Below are 20,272 nucleotides of genomic sequence, written 5' to 3'. Positions count from 1 at the left end.
TTAACGTTCTGAATACTTTTGTAAATAATAGCCTACTGTAAATGCTCGACATGCCAATAAAGCTTTGATTATGCTGACTGGAATTTTTGCTGGCATGCAGTTTAAATTTAACATATATTTTATTTTAATTAATAGGCCATAATTATAAATACTATAGTGTTTTGTTGAGGAATGAATCATTCACGTAGTTTCATTTGTAAATGAAAACACAACATGCTCATTTATCATCCCACATGGGCATAATAAATACAATCATAAAGTCAAAACTTTATTGGCATAATTGTCAGGTGTTTATTTGCTAAATATATGGTAGGCTAGCAAATGCTAACATAATTATACAAAACGTTAATTAGGTAAAGCCATACACAAATTGAAAGGGGAAATAAGCATATATAACAATAAATATAAAAACATAGCCCTATTAAGTTAATGTAATAATAATAATAATAATAATAATAATAATAATAATAATATACAAATATTAAATTAAATGTTTAATGTTAATAAAAATGTTTTATCCATTTTTGATAATCCCAGGTTGCTATGGTCACGCAGGTTTGTTTACGTATTAAACTCGTGGCCATGAGAAAAATATGTTGTTCCCTCAACATAAGAAGTCATGGCCACGAGAAATGGATGTTGTTCCCTCAACATAGCATCTCGAGGCAACGACATAAGGATGTCGTTACCTCGACAAAATGATCTCGTGGCCACGACATAATATCACATTCCCACGAGTTAATATGGCATTCCCATGAATTAATATCTCGTGGCCACAACATATTGTCACGTTCCCACAAGTTATTATGTCGTGGCCACAACAAAACTATGTGAACCGATCATGTCACCTCCCGGGCACCGTACTCTTAAAATACCTTATGGTTTTGATAATCAAAACAGTCATGAGCTAGATCAAGCTTTGATCTCTGCAAACCAAACTATCACTTTACTGAAATAATATTTTTCCCACTAATAAAAAGATGTTATCAGTTAGCTCCACACTGTAGAGCTGCTTTGTAACAGAAAATCAAGTTGTAATTCTAACTAAAATTACTGATTTTGTTTTTTTATGTTATTATACTGTAAAGCTGCTTGATTTAAGGCTGTCTATTGCATAAAGTATAAATACAGTGGTGGCCAAAATTTTTAGAACACTAATATTTTCACCAGCTAAAAAATGGTTTTAAGTCAGTTATTTCTATCTTTTGCTGTAGTGTGTCAGTATAAAATATCAGTTTACATTTCCAAACATTGCTGCTGCTTTCTCAACACTGTCAGTTGTTGTTGTGTTTATTTTGATATTGAGAGGAAAGCGAGCAGCACATATTTTTTCTTTTTTAATAAATCTGCAAAAATGTCAACAATTCTGTGTTTTTCTGTCAATATGGGGTGCTGTGTGTACATTAATGAGGAAAAAAATTAACTTAAATGATTTTAGTAAATGGCTGCAATATAACAAAGAGTGAAAAATTTAAGGGGGTCTGAATACTTTCCGTACCCACTGTATAGGCTAAACACCGCTCAGCAGCTTCAGGTTCGGCAAGCTGCATTTGCTCTGAGACTGAAGCATGTCTTCTTCTCTTGAATTACAGTGCCACACTGGTCAAACCGCATTATTGCAGGCTCTTACATTAGGTCATATGAGCTCAAATGACTACTCGACAACAAAAATATTTGTCGACAATCTTTTATTGACGATGTTGTCGATAATATCGACTAATCATTTCAGCACTAATTTAAGGCACTTTTGCATGGCAGAAACAGTCAACTGTCGATATAGAGACACAAAGAAGTTGCTTAAAATTTGAGCAAACTAAGCAAATCAACCTGTCGCAGAATTTTATTTATTTTATTTTTTTTACAAAGAAAGAATGTGCTTGTCATGAATCCAAGATAGAAAAATTCAATTTAAAAAAGTTATCCCCAAAAAAATTCTGTAATTTTTCTTCAAAGAAAGAATGTGCTTGTCATGAATCCAAGATAGAAAAATTCAATTTAAAAAAAGTTATCCCCGAAAAAATTCTGTAATTTTTCTTCCTTCTTTTCTTAACTTTAAAGATTATAGATGTATGACCATAACCGTAAAGGACAATGTGGCTCTATCTGCAGTACACAGCTTATCTCACAATGCACCTTGAAGTGAAGAGGAATTACTCTGCGAAATTCAAGAAGCTTATGACAGGTTTTTTCATAAGTCAAACCATTTTGCTGTTTCTCTGACTATATCAATTGTACACACACTCATGCTCCGACATTATTATGCTATGCAGTCCTCTGAAATGTTCCTAAATTTTCAACATTGACAAAACTCAATTACAGCTCCTGCATCTAAATCCCAACTATCTACAGAGCACAACTGGAGGAAACACAGCAGACCTCTGTATTTGTCAGTAATGTGGTTTTACATGTAGATAGCCGGTGGTAGAATGAGGTTAGGGCAGGGTAAACACATGGTAAAATTAGTGTCATGGCAGGCACGCTGATGATTAGGCTCTGTCGCAGTGTAAAAGTTAGAGATGCCATAAAATTATCATCTGAGAAGCAGAAATCCATGTTAACAATTACACAGCTCCTGTATAATTTTACATTATAGTATAGCCTATATTCATAGCTTTTTTGCAACAAGTGTGCATCTGAGTCTATGTATGCCAATGTTTTTAACAATCTTCATAATGACTTGCCATAAAGCAGTCAAATTAAAAACCCATGTGATGCTATTCTCTTTCACACAAATACACACACAGACAGACTCAGAGCTCCAGAGATACGTGACCTGACACTGAGAGACAGACATTGTGAGTGAGTTGGGATTGTTTTTCTCTTCTGTCTTTCCCTGTTATATTTACCAAAAGGTACAATCAGTGGTTGCTCTGGTAAGCCCAAGGCCACATCCATGTCAACCCCAGAATATTCTGAAACATCACAGGAGGAACAGAGCAAATAATAAAGAGAAACTACAAAGAGATCTGAGAGTATATGTAGAACACTGCACAAAGTTACTTGTGCAGTTCAAAAAAATCACATGAAATCTGAGACTTAAAAGGATAGTTGATCTAAAAATTAAAGTCTTCTGATGTCATCCTATAAGCTTGGTATCAACAAACCCAAATTTAAGTTGTGTATGCTAAATTTGTTAAGAACAAGTTAAAATCGATATCAGTGATTTCAGAATGTGTCTCATAACTGATTGTTTCAAACAACACATATGGAAATCACACAAATGTGATTTGAGATGAACGTCAAATAGAAATGAAACTGTTATTTTCCTCACACAAAGCTTTAGACTTTAAACTACTTGGAATATAGTGCACAAGTCAAATGGACTTGACTTGAATGGTGTTTAGAGCTTTACAAGCCCAACACTGCACCATTTCATGCAACACATCAAACAGCAGTGACCCTGAGTAAATATGACATCATTTCCATTTCTAAGTGAACTATCTCTTTAAAATAAATTTTATAATTTTATCTCCATCTTAGAGTATATCTCATTAGCTTTTTGTGTTCTGAGTTCCTGTAGTTTGCAGTCTTGGAAGAAAGTGTAAATGGTGAGCAGGTTTTTGAGCCTGATACAGGAGGAATCTGCCTATCCAAACACACTGCTCATGGGTGAGTGATCTACTTTTGCCTTGCACACACATACTCAAAGATGAGCACTGACTGAGATTTCACGCTGTGGTCCACTTGGAACACATATCTAGTTCTCACAGTAAATTCTGGGTCACCCTAGGGCAAGGCCTAATGCAGAACCCCACGTCACAAGAAAGAGGCCAGAAAGAACATTTGGTATGACAAGGAAAACAGAGGGGTTGAATTAGTTAGAAACCTTCAGCAAAGAAAACTAAAAATCCAAAACTGTGAATTGATGTGAACTGTGAGTTAATTTTGTACATGAAATATGGAATGTGTGCAATCACAGCCAAAGAAAATCGTATTAAAAAGACAGATTGAGCATAAAATTATAGATCTACAAAGAGACAGGATGGCGAGACAGTTCATATATGAGCGCAAATATGTGAGAGCGCTTCTCTGCACCTCATAAATTCTTGTGTGAAATGATAGAATGACATCAAGGTACAGCCCTCAGTAAATCGTAGCATGAAGGTAACAGGCAAAGACACATTCAGACACACACAAACTAATCCGCCAGACCTCCTTGTCTGTCTTCATCTCATCCGTGTCCTCAGTGCTCAGTGCTGACCCCTCTCTGTATTTCAATTATTATGTGTTACCACCTCTACACTTGTCCACTGGTTTCTGTTTCTATGACAAGCTAAGGGCGCTGCAGAGTTTCACTGGGGCTATACGAATAAACTACCAGAACCTCTCTCTCAAACACACAGACACTTACACATATTTATATTTTATATTAGGCTTGAGTGGAGCGATATACAATGCATGAAATGTGATACATTCAAAGAGATTCATTAAGTGAGTGTTGATAGATTAATTGAAGGCTAGAAGACAGAACTGAGAAAGGGGAGTTAACTGAAGATGTTTAGACTGAATAACAGCATTAAAGGCATTGGTATTTTGCTTTCAAAGAGCCCATTTGTTCACGAAAATGGGGAGAAATAAGGAAAAAAGGGTAAAAGAATGAGAACGGACAAGGGGAGAGAGTGAAACCCAATTCGAAAATCCAGATAAGTGGTTTCTAGCTGGTCATTTATGGCCATTTGTTGGTCAGTAGACAGTTAATCAGCAGGACTACTAGCTGGTGGATTTGGTTCCACTGTTGAAAACCATCTGGCTAAGGATGGTTAAGACTAGTAGACCAGTATAAACCTAACTTTCATGTCTCAAAACCCCTCATGTTCTGTTTTCTAGCCATTTCATATATTGTAAAACATTGTTAAAGGGTTAGTTCACCCCAAAAATGCTGTCATCATTTACTCATTCTCAAGTTTTGGGTGAATGGATTTCAATGGAGGAACAAAAACAATTTTTTATAAATAAAAAATGTTATCCCTTTAACACCTTAATATGAGACATCGTAATACAAATAGAACATCTTAGTATGATTATAAACTTGATGACACACTTGCACCATTTTCCTTTAGAAATATTACATTATTTACATTGTGACCATTACATAATGCAATTAATGGTAATTTTCTCAGATTCTCTGAATGGTGTACACATTACAGCAGCACATCCCTATTTTAAATTATTTTATTGAATTCTTCTACTATGTGTTTTTGCTCAGTTAAAAAAAAACACTCTGCTGGGTTTTGATAGGTCAGATGAACATTCAAATTTAAAGGTAAAATAAGAGGTTATTTTTAAAATCATTATCATTATTTTAAGAGGGTTAAGCTGGTATGACCTGGTTTTTCCAGCAGGAACAAGAGTAAGAGTGAGTTGAATTGAAAAGGAGAAGAGCAAGGGAAGATTGTGGACTGAAAGAAGGGAGAGAGAGTGAGACAGGAGCCAGGGAAGCAGAGATACAGCGAGAGGGGACTGTTTCACTGCTGAAATACAGAATATTGCTGATTATCTCCAGCCTATGTCCATCACAGACCCCATGATGTGTAAGTGTGAGTCTGCTCTGTGTGTGTGTGTGTGTGTGTGTGTGTGTGTGTGTGTATTTCATTTTTTGGCAGTGTTTTCTGTTTCATTTTTTGTAGGTCTGCTTGCTGTGTGCCCCTGTTGTGAAGCCTTATTGGATAGTAAATCAACAGAGACCAACTGTAACAAAAATGATATAAGCCATTCGCTTTGTCCTCTCCTCACGGCTGATCTCTCTGAATTCAAACCACAGCTATAACCACAATCCCCATATTTATTTTGGTTGATTTATAACAATTGTTCCCCCTAAAATACTAAATGTATGTGACTTCTGCTTTTTTGCTTCTGGGACTGAGGGACTATCACTCTTTCTGGGTCCAGAGACCAAGAATAAACCAGCTTATACTCATAACTGATATCAACATTATAGTAGCTTCAGCAGACAACTACTGCAGTTACCTGTGGTTTGAATGACACAAAAGGTAAACACAGACACAGTTGAAACTGCATTACACACTATCCAAGATTTCTCACTATGAAGCCAACCATCATACACAGCCTTAAGTTATTTACCAGCATTAAATGGACCCACAGAAAGAGGTCACTTTACAAGGACATAGCATAACCAATTTGTCAGCTGTAAACTTTCACAGCCATTACCTGAGCACTTTAATTTCCCTTTCACCCACTATTTTATACAGTATATGCCTCATAAGCCTGAGGCATATCAAACTCCCAAACCCACTGTATATATATCATACTACAAAAAATAATTTGACTTCTTCAGTCTTATACTTCATGCACGGTAGCACACATACTGTACATTCAATCATTACCAAAGGGTTTTTTCATACATACTGTGTCTGCTGTGCGTGAATATAACTGCAACAGCAGGTTCACGGTACAACGCTGTAACCCCTCAAAACTGGTGCCATTCATGTGGCAAAAGTGCAGTAAGTGTGAAACAGGATAAAGACATACAATCCGTATACTAAAGATAACATCTGTCTTGACTTGCTCGTATTTACCTCAGTGGAAAATTTTACAATCCGATTATGGAAGGATGTCTACCACATTAATTTTCTCCATATGGCAAGAAATACAAGGAATGTTCTTTACATTAAGTCACTAAAATGTATAAGAGGAACAAAATCACTATGTATTCACATTTTTGTGACATTGTGTTCTTTCAAATTAAATTTTTGTAACTCTTCCCTTAGCCGTGAAATAAGCTGTCTGTCATGCCTGAGAAACACACAATATAATAACTTTACTGTGGGACTAAAAGCATTTTCACTGTGAAGGTTCACTCAAGCGGGACAATCTTTGGGCAGAAAGAGCTAAATAAAAGCAGTAACACACAGATACACACATTCTCACACACAAAAACACATTAGCTGACAGAAACCTCTTACATTGTCTCGTCGTTCTGGAACTCCAGTTTTCCAGACACTTCCTCATAGTCTTCCCCTCCGCAAGCTGTCGCATCCACTGTATGGTACGGTACCGCCACCAGACCCCGTGCTCCTGATGTCCTCAGGACCTTAACCTGCATGATGCCGATGCTTTCGCTAACTCGCACCGACTCGCTTTCGAATGTGAAAATTCCTGCGTGGTCGTCATCATAGATCGTCACGGTCGCCGTGTGGGCCTCACCAAGGACTGCGCTAGGAGCAGGTGCTCCAGTCTCCATAGTAATAGGATGTCCATCAGCCCACCCGACTATACGGGGATTGTTCAGGCGCACATAGAAGTATTCATCTTCCTCAAAGATGTCATCATCAATAATGCCGACGGCGATCTCTTTAATGTTGTCGCCAGGTTTGAAGACGAGTGTGCCCTCAGCAAATTCATAGTCAGAACCGGCATTGGCTGTGCCATCTTCTGTGTGGTAGTCCACCTGGAGTTGTGCATGAATAAACATTTAGAAAGATCAAAGATCTTCCTTGTTTCCATTAAATAAACAAAAATCTGTTCCATGATTTCCATAATTTAATAGACAAGATCAGACGATAAGTTTAGGAGTATCCTATTCCCCTCATTAAATGACTAAACTAATGAGTGTTTTACTTTAAACTCACCTTAACAGTGCACCCAGCATCTCCTCCATGCCTTTGCACAGTAAGTTTTAAAGACCCACAGTTCTCAAAGCACTGGTAGAGGGCAGGTTCAAAGTCTATTCTTGTGACAAGAGGGTCATCCTCCCGCTCCCGAGGTTCCCCACTGCTGACCACTTTGCGGGCCTGATCCGCTGCGTGTTTCTTTAAGATGTTCCCAGCACCAATCATCATCCTTGTCGCCTGAATGCGGTAGAAAGCTCTGCTCTTCTGCTGCTGTATTAGAACCTGCAAAGTTAAGGTTGAGAAGGTTTTTTTTTTAGTTTGCAGTTTAGTTGCAGATCAATTTCTCAAGCTGTAAAATAGCTATTTCAAATTTGCTACATGTACATTCTGAACCACAGTAAGCATTAAATGGAATTTTCAAACAGGTACACGATTCCTCTGTCTTCCGCTGTTTGAATAAACAGGTGGTCGTGCATGCTAACTCCACTGAGTCAATGAGTATAGAGCCAATAAGCTACAGTCTTCATTTGACTGGCTGACTATTGTGTATAATGCTACAACCTTATTATTTAGGTACAGTATGTTACAACTTTTCAACAAAACGTACTGGTATGATTTTATTTTGAACTAAAGCCTTTACACATCATTTAAAACAAGACAATTCTTACAGTCTTGCTGAAATCTAACTTTTAAAGTGTATGTACATATACTATACTCAAACAAACAATGTTTAAAGCAGTACAAAGACAGTATTTATATTTTTGGGGAAATCTATGGATATCTTACTTATAAATGTCTCTGCATACTAAACTGGGAGAGCAGGGGAGAGGGGGGCACAACCTAATACGGGGCTAGTTGTAACACACATAAGACACATGCTAGCATGACAAAACTTGTATTTTACTACTTGCCACATTAACACTATATAAAGAGAAAAAGTCTTTGGAAGATATCACTAAACATTTATTGCAAAAGTAAATATCTTACCCACATTATTGTTATTCCATGACATTAGCAATGTAATTCATAAAGAATTTTTATGAATTCTATTGAAAAAACATGATAAACGTGAATAAAAAATGAGATTATTATTTCAAGAAATATTAAACATTCTTACTGGCTCGTTTATATGTCTCCTGTTCTAAAAGCTGTGTGTGGAGGGAGGGAGGGTGTGTTGTGTTCAGTTCTGTGATTTTCTGAATGTGTTTCTAAATCTGCTCACATTGTTTTGAACTATGGTGTAGTTGTGTTTTGTTTTGTGTTTATTGTCAAACTATTTTATTGACATTTTAGTTTGTCCTTTTTTATTATATCATGTAAAATTTAAAGTTTTTGTATAGATGTTACAATGTGCCCTTCACTTTACAAAGTGCCCCACCTATGGGGCATGTTGTCACATTTCACTTCCATTCTTTCAGCGTAAATAAAGAAAACTCCCTTGATCAGTGGTTCTCAATTAGTAGGTCACAAATTAAAAACAGGCCACATGTCTGTTTTGATCAACCATTAATGACTCCTTAACATTCCAGAGAAATTTAGAAACCATTAATATTTAAAACAATAAATTATTTATAACAATATAATTGTATACCATTTATAATTTTAGAAAATAAATGTCATTAAAATGTTATACATCATTAAATAATTAAATTTAGAAACTGAATTTGTTAAAGAAAAAATATTTTTATACCTGATAGTTGGCCATCTCTATGAGCTGCTCCATGTCCTTGTCAGGATGTCTTTGCTTCAGATCCTTTAGAGATCTGGCCATTTCTCTCCTGGCCTCGTCCTCTTGATCACGTCCACTATGCCCACTTTCCACTCCCAACATTCCGTCCAGATGTGTCGTGATTCCATCAATTTCCAGCATGTCCATCTTTGTGAATCCTGCATCCTTGCCATCTTCCTCGCCGCCCTCGGACACAATAATTCCACGGCCCTTCTCAGTTCGGTACCGCTTGTGGGCATACTTGTAAAAGAGCAATCGTCGATCAGCAACCCAGGCCTGGACCACGCAGAGAGGAAAGAAGAGGAATGTCAGCACTGCTTCCCACACTTCCACCTCACCAGGCGAGAACACGGAGAGGATAAGATAGAGCCAGACATAGGCAAACATGCTCCACGCCGCAGTCACGAAAAACACCCGAAGATGTTTGACCTTCCGTCTTTCGCCTTCAGGTACCACGTAGACACAGATGCCAATGATCATGAACATGTTGAAAGCCGCACTTCCCACGATGGTGCTGGGACCAAGAGCACCAGCCTCAAAATTATGCCCACAGACCTCAATGACCGAAAGCAAAATCTCAGGGGCTGAGGAACCCAGTGCCATGAGGGTCAGATTGGAGACAGTCTCATTCCATATGCGAACTGTCGTGGTGACCGTTTCACCATTAGGTCTTTTTGTAGTGATCTCCTTTTCTTGAGAAGTTATAACTTCGATGGCAGTCATGAAGCGGTCAGCAATGATTGACATACCTAAGAACATGTAGACTAGTGCCACTAGGTACACAATGGCACGGGCCACTTTGTCACCAACTGAGGGATTCTGGGGATTCCACACTGGTAAAAGGACCCCGTCTTCACACATGTCATTTTGAGAACAATTGGATTTAGATTGGGCTACATCTTGGGAGTCAGCTTGAGAAGGGATGGAGAAAGACAGGAGGAGGACGGGGAGGAACAAGGAAATGAAGGAGAAGGGGAAAAGGTGAGATGAACTGAAGGACAAAGGCATGATAAGGTTGAGGCGGTCTGTTTGTGGATTCTCAAACTTCACACCACCTGAGGAAAAATAGAGAGACAAAGAGACGCTGGGTGAGTGAATGTAAGTTGGTTTTACACTCTGACATAGATTTTATTCCTATAAAGACATTGGAAAAGAAAATGAGATGCTGAAAGAAAAAGGACATTAAAATATGCAGCACCATGCTGCACAGAAAACTCCCTACAGCTAGTAGGTTGTAGCTCAAAAATTGTCCGTATTTCTGTTTTGATCCACCTTTGTTTGTGTGTGTGTGTGTGTGCGTGTGTATGTGTGTGTATGTGTGTATGTGTGTGCAGGAAATTATATGACTCTTCACTATTCAAGAGAAATTTAGAAACCAATATTTCAAATGTTACATTATTTACTGTATAACTATACAGATATACTTAAAAACAAATCCAGTGCTGTAAAAAATATACAGAAATTTGCTCTAGAACATATAGGCTGCGATTTTAACCATTTCTACAAGGCCTTTGGTGTGAAAATCCATCTTTTGCTACATTCTCTGTACATTTGTTCCAGCTTTCTCTGTAGTTTTGTCGCAGCACATTAATTCCCCTTCATCTCAACACACCTACACTATAGTCCTATACATCCCTCTCTTTCCGCCCTTCAAACACATTTTGTTAGCTTCCTCTTTTCATCTCTACCTTTTGCAGAGTTTACATTTTTTTTTGCTCCAGATCTTTTTCATCATCACATGATTGATTATTTCTATACCTTTCTTGACCACTCTATAAAATCGACCACTTTCTAGGGCTGAACATGAAACGTTTCGACATACCAACACACACAAAGTCCACTGTTCATATCTCACAATATTAAGATTAGTCAAACATTAGTGGTCAACGTTAGTGGTCAAACGATATTATATTTTTCTTTGACCAATTATCCAACTTTTATCATTGGTAAGTAAACACATTGTCATACAATGGTGTTCAATCTTCATGGATTATAAATAAATAATGACAATTTTAGCCACCAGCAAAATAAATAAATCTATTCTACAAAACCAACACAAACAAACCACACATACACACAGAGAAATGTGTTGTAATGTCATCCGTAAATTATGATCATTGTGTTAATAACCTGATGGACCGGCTGATGAGTGTGTAAGTAGGTGGGGGTGTCTGAGCATGTTTACAGGCTTGTAGACTGAAGTCATTGAGATTTGTAATGTATGTTTGTATGTGTTTGTAATAGACACAGCTTGAGTGGAGCTTTCTAAAGCTGAGAGCACAGTGCTGACTCGGGACACACACACACACAAAACACACGCTGACACATGAGATAAATTAAGGAGATCTTACAGGTTGAGTGTACTTGAACGGAAAGGAAATAGAACCTTAAAGAAGATTAGTTGGTTAGGTCATCACTGAGGGGGTGTTTCTTTAACCACAGGCACTATTGGCTCTCTTGACTTTCAGAAAATAAACTTTTAAAACACACTTTTCACATTCTTACTAGTTGTTCAATAATATTGTCCAACAATGGACATATACAGTATGTGCATCACAGGAAAAAATTTTTTTAAGTAGCATGAATATTTCTACCACAATGCTATTTCCACCACATCTCAAATTATATACATGTATTATGTTAAATAATATTCTACAAAAAAAGAAAAGCATTTGTACAAAATTACAGTTTCAGCTCATCTAACTTAAATGACCATGCTTTTTGTGTCCTAGAGATTAAATACTTCTGAGTATTCTAGCTGATATATTGAATATAGCAACCAACAGGTAACCAGTGGGCTAAAACCAACCAAGATCCCATTAGGGTCAACTAAGATCCCAGGGTCATCCCTATAAGTAAAGCTCATTCATTAAAAAAAAAAAAAAAAAAAAACCTGCTCAGCCATGATATTTTCTGACATCTGATTTTTTCTGGACTGGTGACTGTGTGATTGAATTGACCAATGAAATTGTTTGCAGGGGAAGTGTTTGCACTTTTAACTTGCATTTATAATTAGCTGTATATAAAGACTTTTAAAAAAGTAAGCATCTATACTAATATTCCTATTAAAACTATATAAAATGCCTGTGGTCACGCAAACAACTCAACAAAATTCACTCTACTGGGACACAATATCTGTTCTAATAACAGGTTGAAGAATCCTTGGGCTACAATGAGATTTAGCGGTACAATATAAGTGTAGTAGCATCATAATTTCTCTCACAAATCTTAGCATCTTGACATAAAAATAGTTTTCATAGCATATTAAAAACTGGTAGATGCAGCATTATTTATAAAGTTGATTTAGTTAGCTCAGTTATGGCTTACTCTTCCCAAAAAAAAAAATCCATTTATAAAAAAAAAAAAAAAAAAAAAAAAAACCTGCTCAGCCATGATATTTTCTGACATCTGATTTTTTCTGGACTGGTGACTGTGTGATTGAATTGACCAATGAAATTGTTTGCAGGGGAAGCGTTTGCACTTTTAACTTGCATTTATAATTAGCTGTATATAAAGACTTTTAAAAAAGTAAGCATCTATACTAATATTCCTATTAATATAAAATGCCTGTGGTCACGCAAACAACTCAACAAAATTCACTCTACTGGGACACAATATCTGTTCTAATAACAGGTTGAAGAATCCTTGGGCTACAATGAGATTTAGCGGTACAATATAAGTGTAGTAGCATCATAATTTCTCTCACAAATCTTAGCATCTTGACATAAAAATAGTTTTCATAGCATATTAAAAACTGGTAGATGCAGCATTATTTATAAAGTTGATTTAGTTAGCTCAGTTATGGCTTACTCTTTTTGTCTTTGTGTATGCAAGTCAGTTAGGGCATTTCATGTTCCTAAAGTTGTGTTTGTGTGTGTAGACGAATCTTACTGTGCCCTCACTATGGAAGGGTTGACATCTTCTCAGCGTGTGCCTCATTACCATCCCACCACATGTCCTGTCTGCCCTTGACACACACAAACACAGACTCACACACACATGGGTACTGGAGGCCGTGCACCCTGCCTGTTTTGCGCCTCTGCTAGACACACTGGGGAGTTGAACACACCGTTGATTCCCTCCAAAAACCTTTTCAATCTTCTAGAATATGCAGACAGACACAGGCAGACTATGAAAATGCAGTCATATCTTGCCCTCTGTTCCTTGAAGAAGAAGCAAGCTACTGTGCGAAGTTGAGGAGACCAAATATAACACCTGGTGTGTTCAATGCTAGTCAGATTCGGGCTTAGATCTGCAAGTATGATCTTCCAGGCCTATCCATGGGTGTTCTAGATTCTGCTGTGGCTGTATTTAGAACCCAGTGTGGTTTGGTTTAGAGTTCCCCATTAAGCAATCCACCCCAAATGACAGGGCTGAGGTTTAACCCGAAGCAGGGAGGCACAGGCTAAATAGTGATGATGAGGACAGAAGGGTGGAGTGTGGGTTATAGTGTAGGCTTGTCCAAAAAGATTATACTATATGGCATTCTTTCTCATTTGGTGTATTTTTACAGAGCTTAAACAAGCCACCAAGTTTATAAAAAATATGTACTTTGCCTTGAGACATCGTTTTGGTTCACTTATAAATGCATTCTATTTTGAAAACTGTTTTATATTAGAAAGCACAAATCACTGTAATGAGGATATGAAAATAATGGTGATTTCTTTGGCTGGCACTTACCAGAAATTACATCTTACTAAAATTGTGTTTCGCACTACACTTACCCAGTGGTGATGTTAAATGTTTCATTTTATGTTTACACAGGGTAAAGTGTGCCAGTAAAATAAACAGTGGCAAACACTCTTTATTTTACCGATACACCACTGGAAATTGTTAAAACACAACAGTCACATTCCATCTAATATTATACAAATGTTGTATACGCTCCCGGCAGAACATCAGTATTAGTAATGAGAATTTTTCATTTGTTCTTTTTGCATGTTACATTGTTATGCCAGTAAGTGGCGACATCTTTATAAGTGAGTCATTGAATTATATGCATTTAATTTATTGCAACAGTACAGTTAATTATGGTCCTATGATTTCTGCGACGTGGACAGAATTGCGGAATCTAGTTATAAAAATGGAATTTACGGTATAACATGGATTGTCACCAAATTTGGCAAAATTTGGATGAAAAAAATTTTAAAGTAGGGATGTACATTTAAATGTTCAATTTTTATTTTAAATATTAAGTCTGCATGGTCTTCATATCTTTGTTTGAATGAAAAGTGTACTTTCATTTACTTCTCCATACTCAATTTGTGATGTTTTCAGTCTCATCTTACTATGAGGACACTCCAAAAATCGAAGAATTCTCTGAGAATTCATTTAACACGCATTTTACCATTTCATTTGATAAAACTATTGTCAGATACACACACAATGCCAAAGGTCTTTACTACAATAAAGTTTGGTTTAACTTTGGTTTAAGAGCAACTTGTCTCCTCAGTCCCCAAACGTTTGCAGACTGTTATAAAAAGAAGAGGGGATGCCACACAGTGGTAAACATGGCCTTGTCACAACTTTTTTGAGATGTGTTGATGCCATGAAATTTAAAATAACTTATTTTTCCCTTAAAATGATAAATTTTCTCAGTTTAAACATTTGATATGTCATCTGTTGTATTCTGAATAAAATATTGAAATTTGAATCTTCCACATCATTGCATGCTGTTTTTATTCACAATTTGTACAGTGTCCCAACTTTTTTGGAATCGGGTTTGTATATTACTATTGAAATGTATTACTATTCTCAAAATAATAACAATAATACATTTTATTTATTTCTAAATTACTTTTTAAAGAATACTGCAAATTTTTTTTTTTATGTAAACCTCTTTTGCACCACAGTTTTGTTTTTTTTTAAATGAAAGGAATTTTTACATTTTATTTGATTTCATTTTAAATGCTTAAGCTGCTTACCAACCAAACTTGAAAGTATAAATCCAATAGTTTACCTTACTTAGATTTAATTAGTTGTCTTTACTTAGTTGTTATACTTACTAGGTTTTATTAAGTTACAGCTACTTTCAAGGCAAATAAAACAATTTACTGTTTTGAGCGACACTTAAAATATTCAAGTAGCCACAAAGGAACCAATGACATTAATAAACCAGTGAGAGGCAGCAGTGCACTAATATGTTGCTAATGAGCAACATAACAACAGAAGAAAAGAAAAAGAGTCTTAAAGGGGTCATATGATGCGATTTCAATTTTTCCTTTCTCTTTGGAGTGTTACAAGCTCTTGGTGCATAAAGAAGATCTGTAAAGTTGCAAACACTAAAGTCTCAAATCCGAAGAGATATTCTTTATAAAAGTTAAGAGTTAACCACTCCTACCTAAAACGGCTCATCTAACACGCCCCCACATACCTACGTCACGATCTGGGAAGATTTGCATAACGCCACCCAAATGTTCACGCAAAGAAAGAAGGCGTAACTTTTATTCTCGCTGAAGTATTGTTGACGCTGCAGCCATGTCCTGGAGACGCTGTGCGCTTCGTTGTGAAAGCGAAACTACTTTGTTTGGTCTTCCAAAAGAGGACGATATCCGCTTCGTCATGCCTAGAGCTGATCTGTGCTGGTCGCTGAGGAAATACATACATTTTCACCGTGGACAAAGCAGAGTCCAGCCCGCCTCAGCTCACTCAAGCCGGGGCTTCCCCTCACGCTAGACTGTTGTGTTTTTCGTTGCAACTGATGATTCAAATGCGAGTTTTGGGCAGTGTAGAGTATCACTTGTTGTTTGTCATTTCTCCGATCACAAATGCAGACAGAGTTTTATGTTTACGCGGCGCGATGCAATGCAACGCAACGCAACGTGTAAAAAGACAGTATAAGTCATTATAATCAGTAATTATGTCCCCACAAAGAACCATTCAGTCAAAGGTTCTTTAAAGAACCATCTCTTTCTTACCTTTTTGTAATCTGAAGATTACACAAAGAACCTTTTGTGAAAGAGAAAGGTTCTTCAGATGTTAAAAGTTCTTTATGGAACCATTTAGACAAAAAGGTTCTTCTATGGCATCGTGAAGCATCTTTATTTTTAAGAGTGTAGCTGGCCAATCAGAGCACACCTCGCTTTTTCAGACCGATGAGCTTTGTAAAAATCGACGCGTTTCAGAAAGGCGGGGCATAGAGGAGAAACAATAATGTACAGTATGTGGAAAAGAATGTGTTTTTTTTACTTTAAACCGCATAAACACATTTCATTACACCAAATACACAAAATAATGTTCTTTTTAGCAGCATCATTTGACCCCTTTAATAGACTTTTCACCCATTTCTTCCATGTCTGCAGTTACCTATCTTCTAATTACAGCATTAGTGAAGTTTGTGTGTTGATTAATTAACTTTTTCAAGTAGCACTCTTCTTAAATACCTTCAGATGATTTTAATTGGGTATATATAATCCTTAAATCATGTGTGGTAATATGCTAAAGCCACACACAGACTTAACATTCAGCACGTAAATCACAACAATGGTAACAATTAATTTTCATTTATTTTCATTAATTGTAACAATAACCATTTTATTTGCTCTTTTTGTTGTGCTACTACTGACACAAGACAGCAAATAAAATTGGCAAATAAAATCAACAACTGTAAAACAAAGCAACTACATAATTTATTCATGCAGCAATGCACTCTGGGAGTCAGTGAGTAGCTATACTAAGTCATGAGTAAACCTAAATGAAAGGATCAAGTACCCCCTACAGTTCTTTTTTAGTTACTAGAACTCTCGTGTAAGTAAACTATACAAACTCAGCATTTGTCAGTAGAACATACTATTCCTATTTCACTTTACTTAGTTTTTTCAAGGCAATCGGTTTGCATGCTTTTTTTAAGAAAGCCCAACTAATTAGATTTTACAGTGTGTGTATGTAAATTACATTGTAACTATGTTGGCAATGAAGGAACTTGCAACTATTGTTGGCTAACAATGCTTTTGAGGTGTTTGTATGAAGCATATGAAGTGTTTGTATACAAATATTAGCTCAAATAGTAGAAGCTGTTGATAGCAATGCCAAGGTCATGGGCTGAATTCTAAAGGAGCACATGAACTGATTAAATCTATAAATTTCATGAATGTTCATGTTTTTTTCAGTTCAGTGGAAGAAAAAGAGATACTATCTCCATCTATATTTTATTTTTTATCATTGACATCTTTTTTAGCCCTGCATTAACCAACATTTCACACTATAATTACAAAGGGCTTATAGCACTACCTTTAACCCTGGGTTATTAAGCTCTGTTACAAATCTTTCTCTCTTAAATATGAAAATAAAAGGGTTTAGAAATGTATAGTATTTTAAAATCTGACAGCACAGGATTAATTGTTAATACAGGCTTTAGAATGGCACTGGGTTAGCCATTTAAAGTGTGAAAAGCTCACTGGTTTCTTTATTATACATAAATGCTGCAAGGGTTCCTGGAGCATTTAGTCCTCAGAGAGTTTAGCTGGAGGTGAACAAGCTGAAATTCACTACAGGTTCTGTGGCCAGGGCCACTACAACATGATCTGGTTGAGGGATTAAGAACAGTGCCACGACAGAGTCCTCACCTTCTCTGACCTTATGGACTCCATTTAGGATAGTTACCCCAAAAATAAAACTTTGTCATTGTGTACTCACCCTCATGTTTTTCCAAACCTGTATGAATTTCTTTCTTCTGCTGAACACAAAAGAGGATATTGAAATATTTGACTAATTCTGCTTTGATCTACAAGTGAATTTTACAGTCACATACTTGAAAGAAATATTTGCCCAATCCTTATATTGAGGCAATCTGCCTCATAGACTAACCTTTGCTGAGGAGCATGCTGTGTGGAGAAAGGAAAACTGGTCCAAAGTTCACTTTAGTGATGAGAGCAAGTTTAATTTATTTGGGTCTTCAAACTGGGGAAAGACTGAACCCCAAGCGTGTAAAGAAGTCTTTAAAGAAGTGAAAGGTGAAGGAGGAAGTCTCATGGTTTGGGGGACATTTTCTATAGCAGGAATTGGGTCTTTTATACAGCTACCTGGCAGAGTGAATGCAAATATTTAGCAAAACCTCCTTCAGCAACCTGCAGTGCCTTCCCTGCATTCATCGTCCAATCAGCCAGCAATTTTTTATGCATGCCCACATCACACAACAAAACAGGTAAAGCAGTTCCTTGAAGCTAAGAACATTGAAATAATTAAATGGCAGGGCCAGAGTTCTGATCTAAACCCGAATGAAAATCTATGGTGACATGGCTAAGAAACCCACTTCATTTACCAAATTATGGAAGAAACTGGAAGAAGAGTGGACCAAGATCACACCAGAGCAATGTGAAAGACTAGTGATGTGTTGAAGTTATTCAAAGCAAGGGCCTCTGCAATTCCTACAAATTTCTGACAGCTGCAACTCTCCAAAATTTTAGTGGAATATTCTTTCGTGCTATACAATGGTTACTGTTCTTTAATTTTGATCACTGCGCTTTCCACAAAATAAAGTTTTTTGTTGAAATGCCTTGGTCATTTTGTCAAGCATGTAAGTTGAACAGCTAATATTACCTACAGCCAGGGACGTAGGCAGCAAGCCCGCCCACTCTGATGAAAGGCCCCCCCAGTTTATTATACAAATATAATATTTGTTAAATAATTGTTGTTTAATCTATTTTACCACAATTACAAAATTACTATAACATCTCAAATAACTAAAATAAATAAAATGTGTTTTTGCATAATTCTTAATGAGTTTGACTGACAGCTGTGTTGGGCAATTAGGTGTCATCGAGGCTGCTTCAGGCCTGTGAATTTGTGTGTGTTCACCTATTTAGTTAGCCTGTAATTTGCAGTCGTGTGTTAGAAAATGTTAGAAAAACAGCAGCAATTCATAATTCTGTAAAAAAGGACTTTTAAAAACTCACAATGACGAGGAAAAGAACCTGTCCATCAGTCCCCAAGTAAAGGTAAGACTTTCGGTTCCAAGCGCAGACTGATAGATGTTCATTCTGTAAAGCCTGGAACACACTACTCTCCGGCCCGGTCATTTGGGCTCAGGCAGTGTTTTCAGTCTGTGTTTAAAGTTGTGTAGTGTGCGGTGTCTAAAGGATTCAAGACCAGCTGTTACCGTACTACAAAGAACATTATTTATCAATTTTGTGACTGACGCTGGCGACTAACTACACCTGTTTCCGAATATGTAGGTCTATTAAATAACGAATTAACAAATAAAAAAAATCACAAACATGACATTTCTGAATAAAATAATTTATAAACTTTAGTTATATATAATAGGCTATATTTGAGGAAATATAGGCTACAGTGCCTTGAATAGGCTACATTTACTGTAGAATGATGAAATGAACATTTTAATTATAGGCTACAAATAACATTTTAAATTACTTCTGTTTCAGAACAATAAAGCCGTATTTAATTTTCGTTCTAAGTGATACTCAGGTTTTGTATGTGGACAGGATTTAGCTACAGTTCACTTGTATGTCGATGTTGTGTGACTTGAGTGACACTGATATGAGTTCATGTCTGTGTTTTGTATTCGTATTAGTTGAGCAGATGTGCATTAGTGACCTGGCGTGAGACATTCTTTTTACACAGTTTCACAGTTTTTTTTACCTACTGTAATCTTGAACAGTATTTAGGGATTGGGGCTATTGTGAATATTTTGAGTTATGTTGACAATGGGCACGTTGGTGACAGTGACGTGATAGTTTTACTATGCTGACTTCCACTGTGTTCTACAGGTTATTTTTCAATAGGATCAAAGAAAAGAAAATTGAAATGACTGACTCCGTCTGGTAGTTAGCCTACTAGTGCCCACTCACTTTTGCCCAGGCCCGCCCAAAAATAAAATTCTGCCTATACCACTGCTAATATATAATATAATAGCTAATATTCCTTCAAATTTTGAGTGATAAAGATCAAGTATTTATTGATTGTTCTCCAATTTTGATCTCCACTGTATATACAGTATATATATATATATATA

General features: G+C 36.6%; 1 protein-coding gene across 1 annotated transcript in view; it reads right to left on the bottom strand.

Annotated features, from left to right (window-relative positions):
* The window catches only part of slc8a4b (solute carrier family 8 member 4b), a 78,552-nt gene that overhangs the window by 30,503 nt on the left and 27,777 nt on the right, over nt 1-20,272 (bottom strand). Inside the window, exons 3-5 of the mRNA XM_016269459.1 lie at nt 9,262-10,355; nt 7,590-7,853; nt 6,924-7,408 (exon numbers count right to left, since the gene is read on the bottom strand). Of these exons, the coding sequence (XP_016124945.1) occupies nt 6,924-7,408; nt 7,590-7,853; nt 9,262-10,308 (1,796 nt within the window). The 5' untranslated portion in view covers nt 10,309-10,355. The remainder of the gene's footprint in view (nt 1-6,923; nt 7,409-7,589; nt 7,854-9,261; nt 10,356-20,272) is intronic.

This window comes from Sinocyclocheilus grahami, unplaced genomic scaffold (genome assembly GCF_001515645.1).
Source record: "Sinocyclocheilus grahami isolate Dianchi unplaced genomic scaffold, SAMN03320097.WGS_v1.1 scaffold52.1, whole genome shotgun sequence".
Lineage (NCBI taxonomy): Eukaryota > Metazoa > Chordata > Actinopteri > Cypriniformes > Cyprinidae > Sinocyclocheilus > Sinocyclocheilus grahami.
The sequence above is the reverse complement of the archived record's forward strand: the minus strand, read 5'-3'. Positions and strand labels throughout refer to the sequence as shown.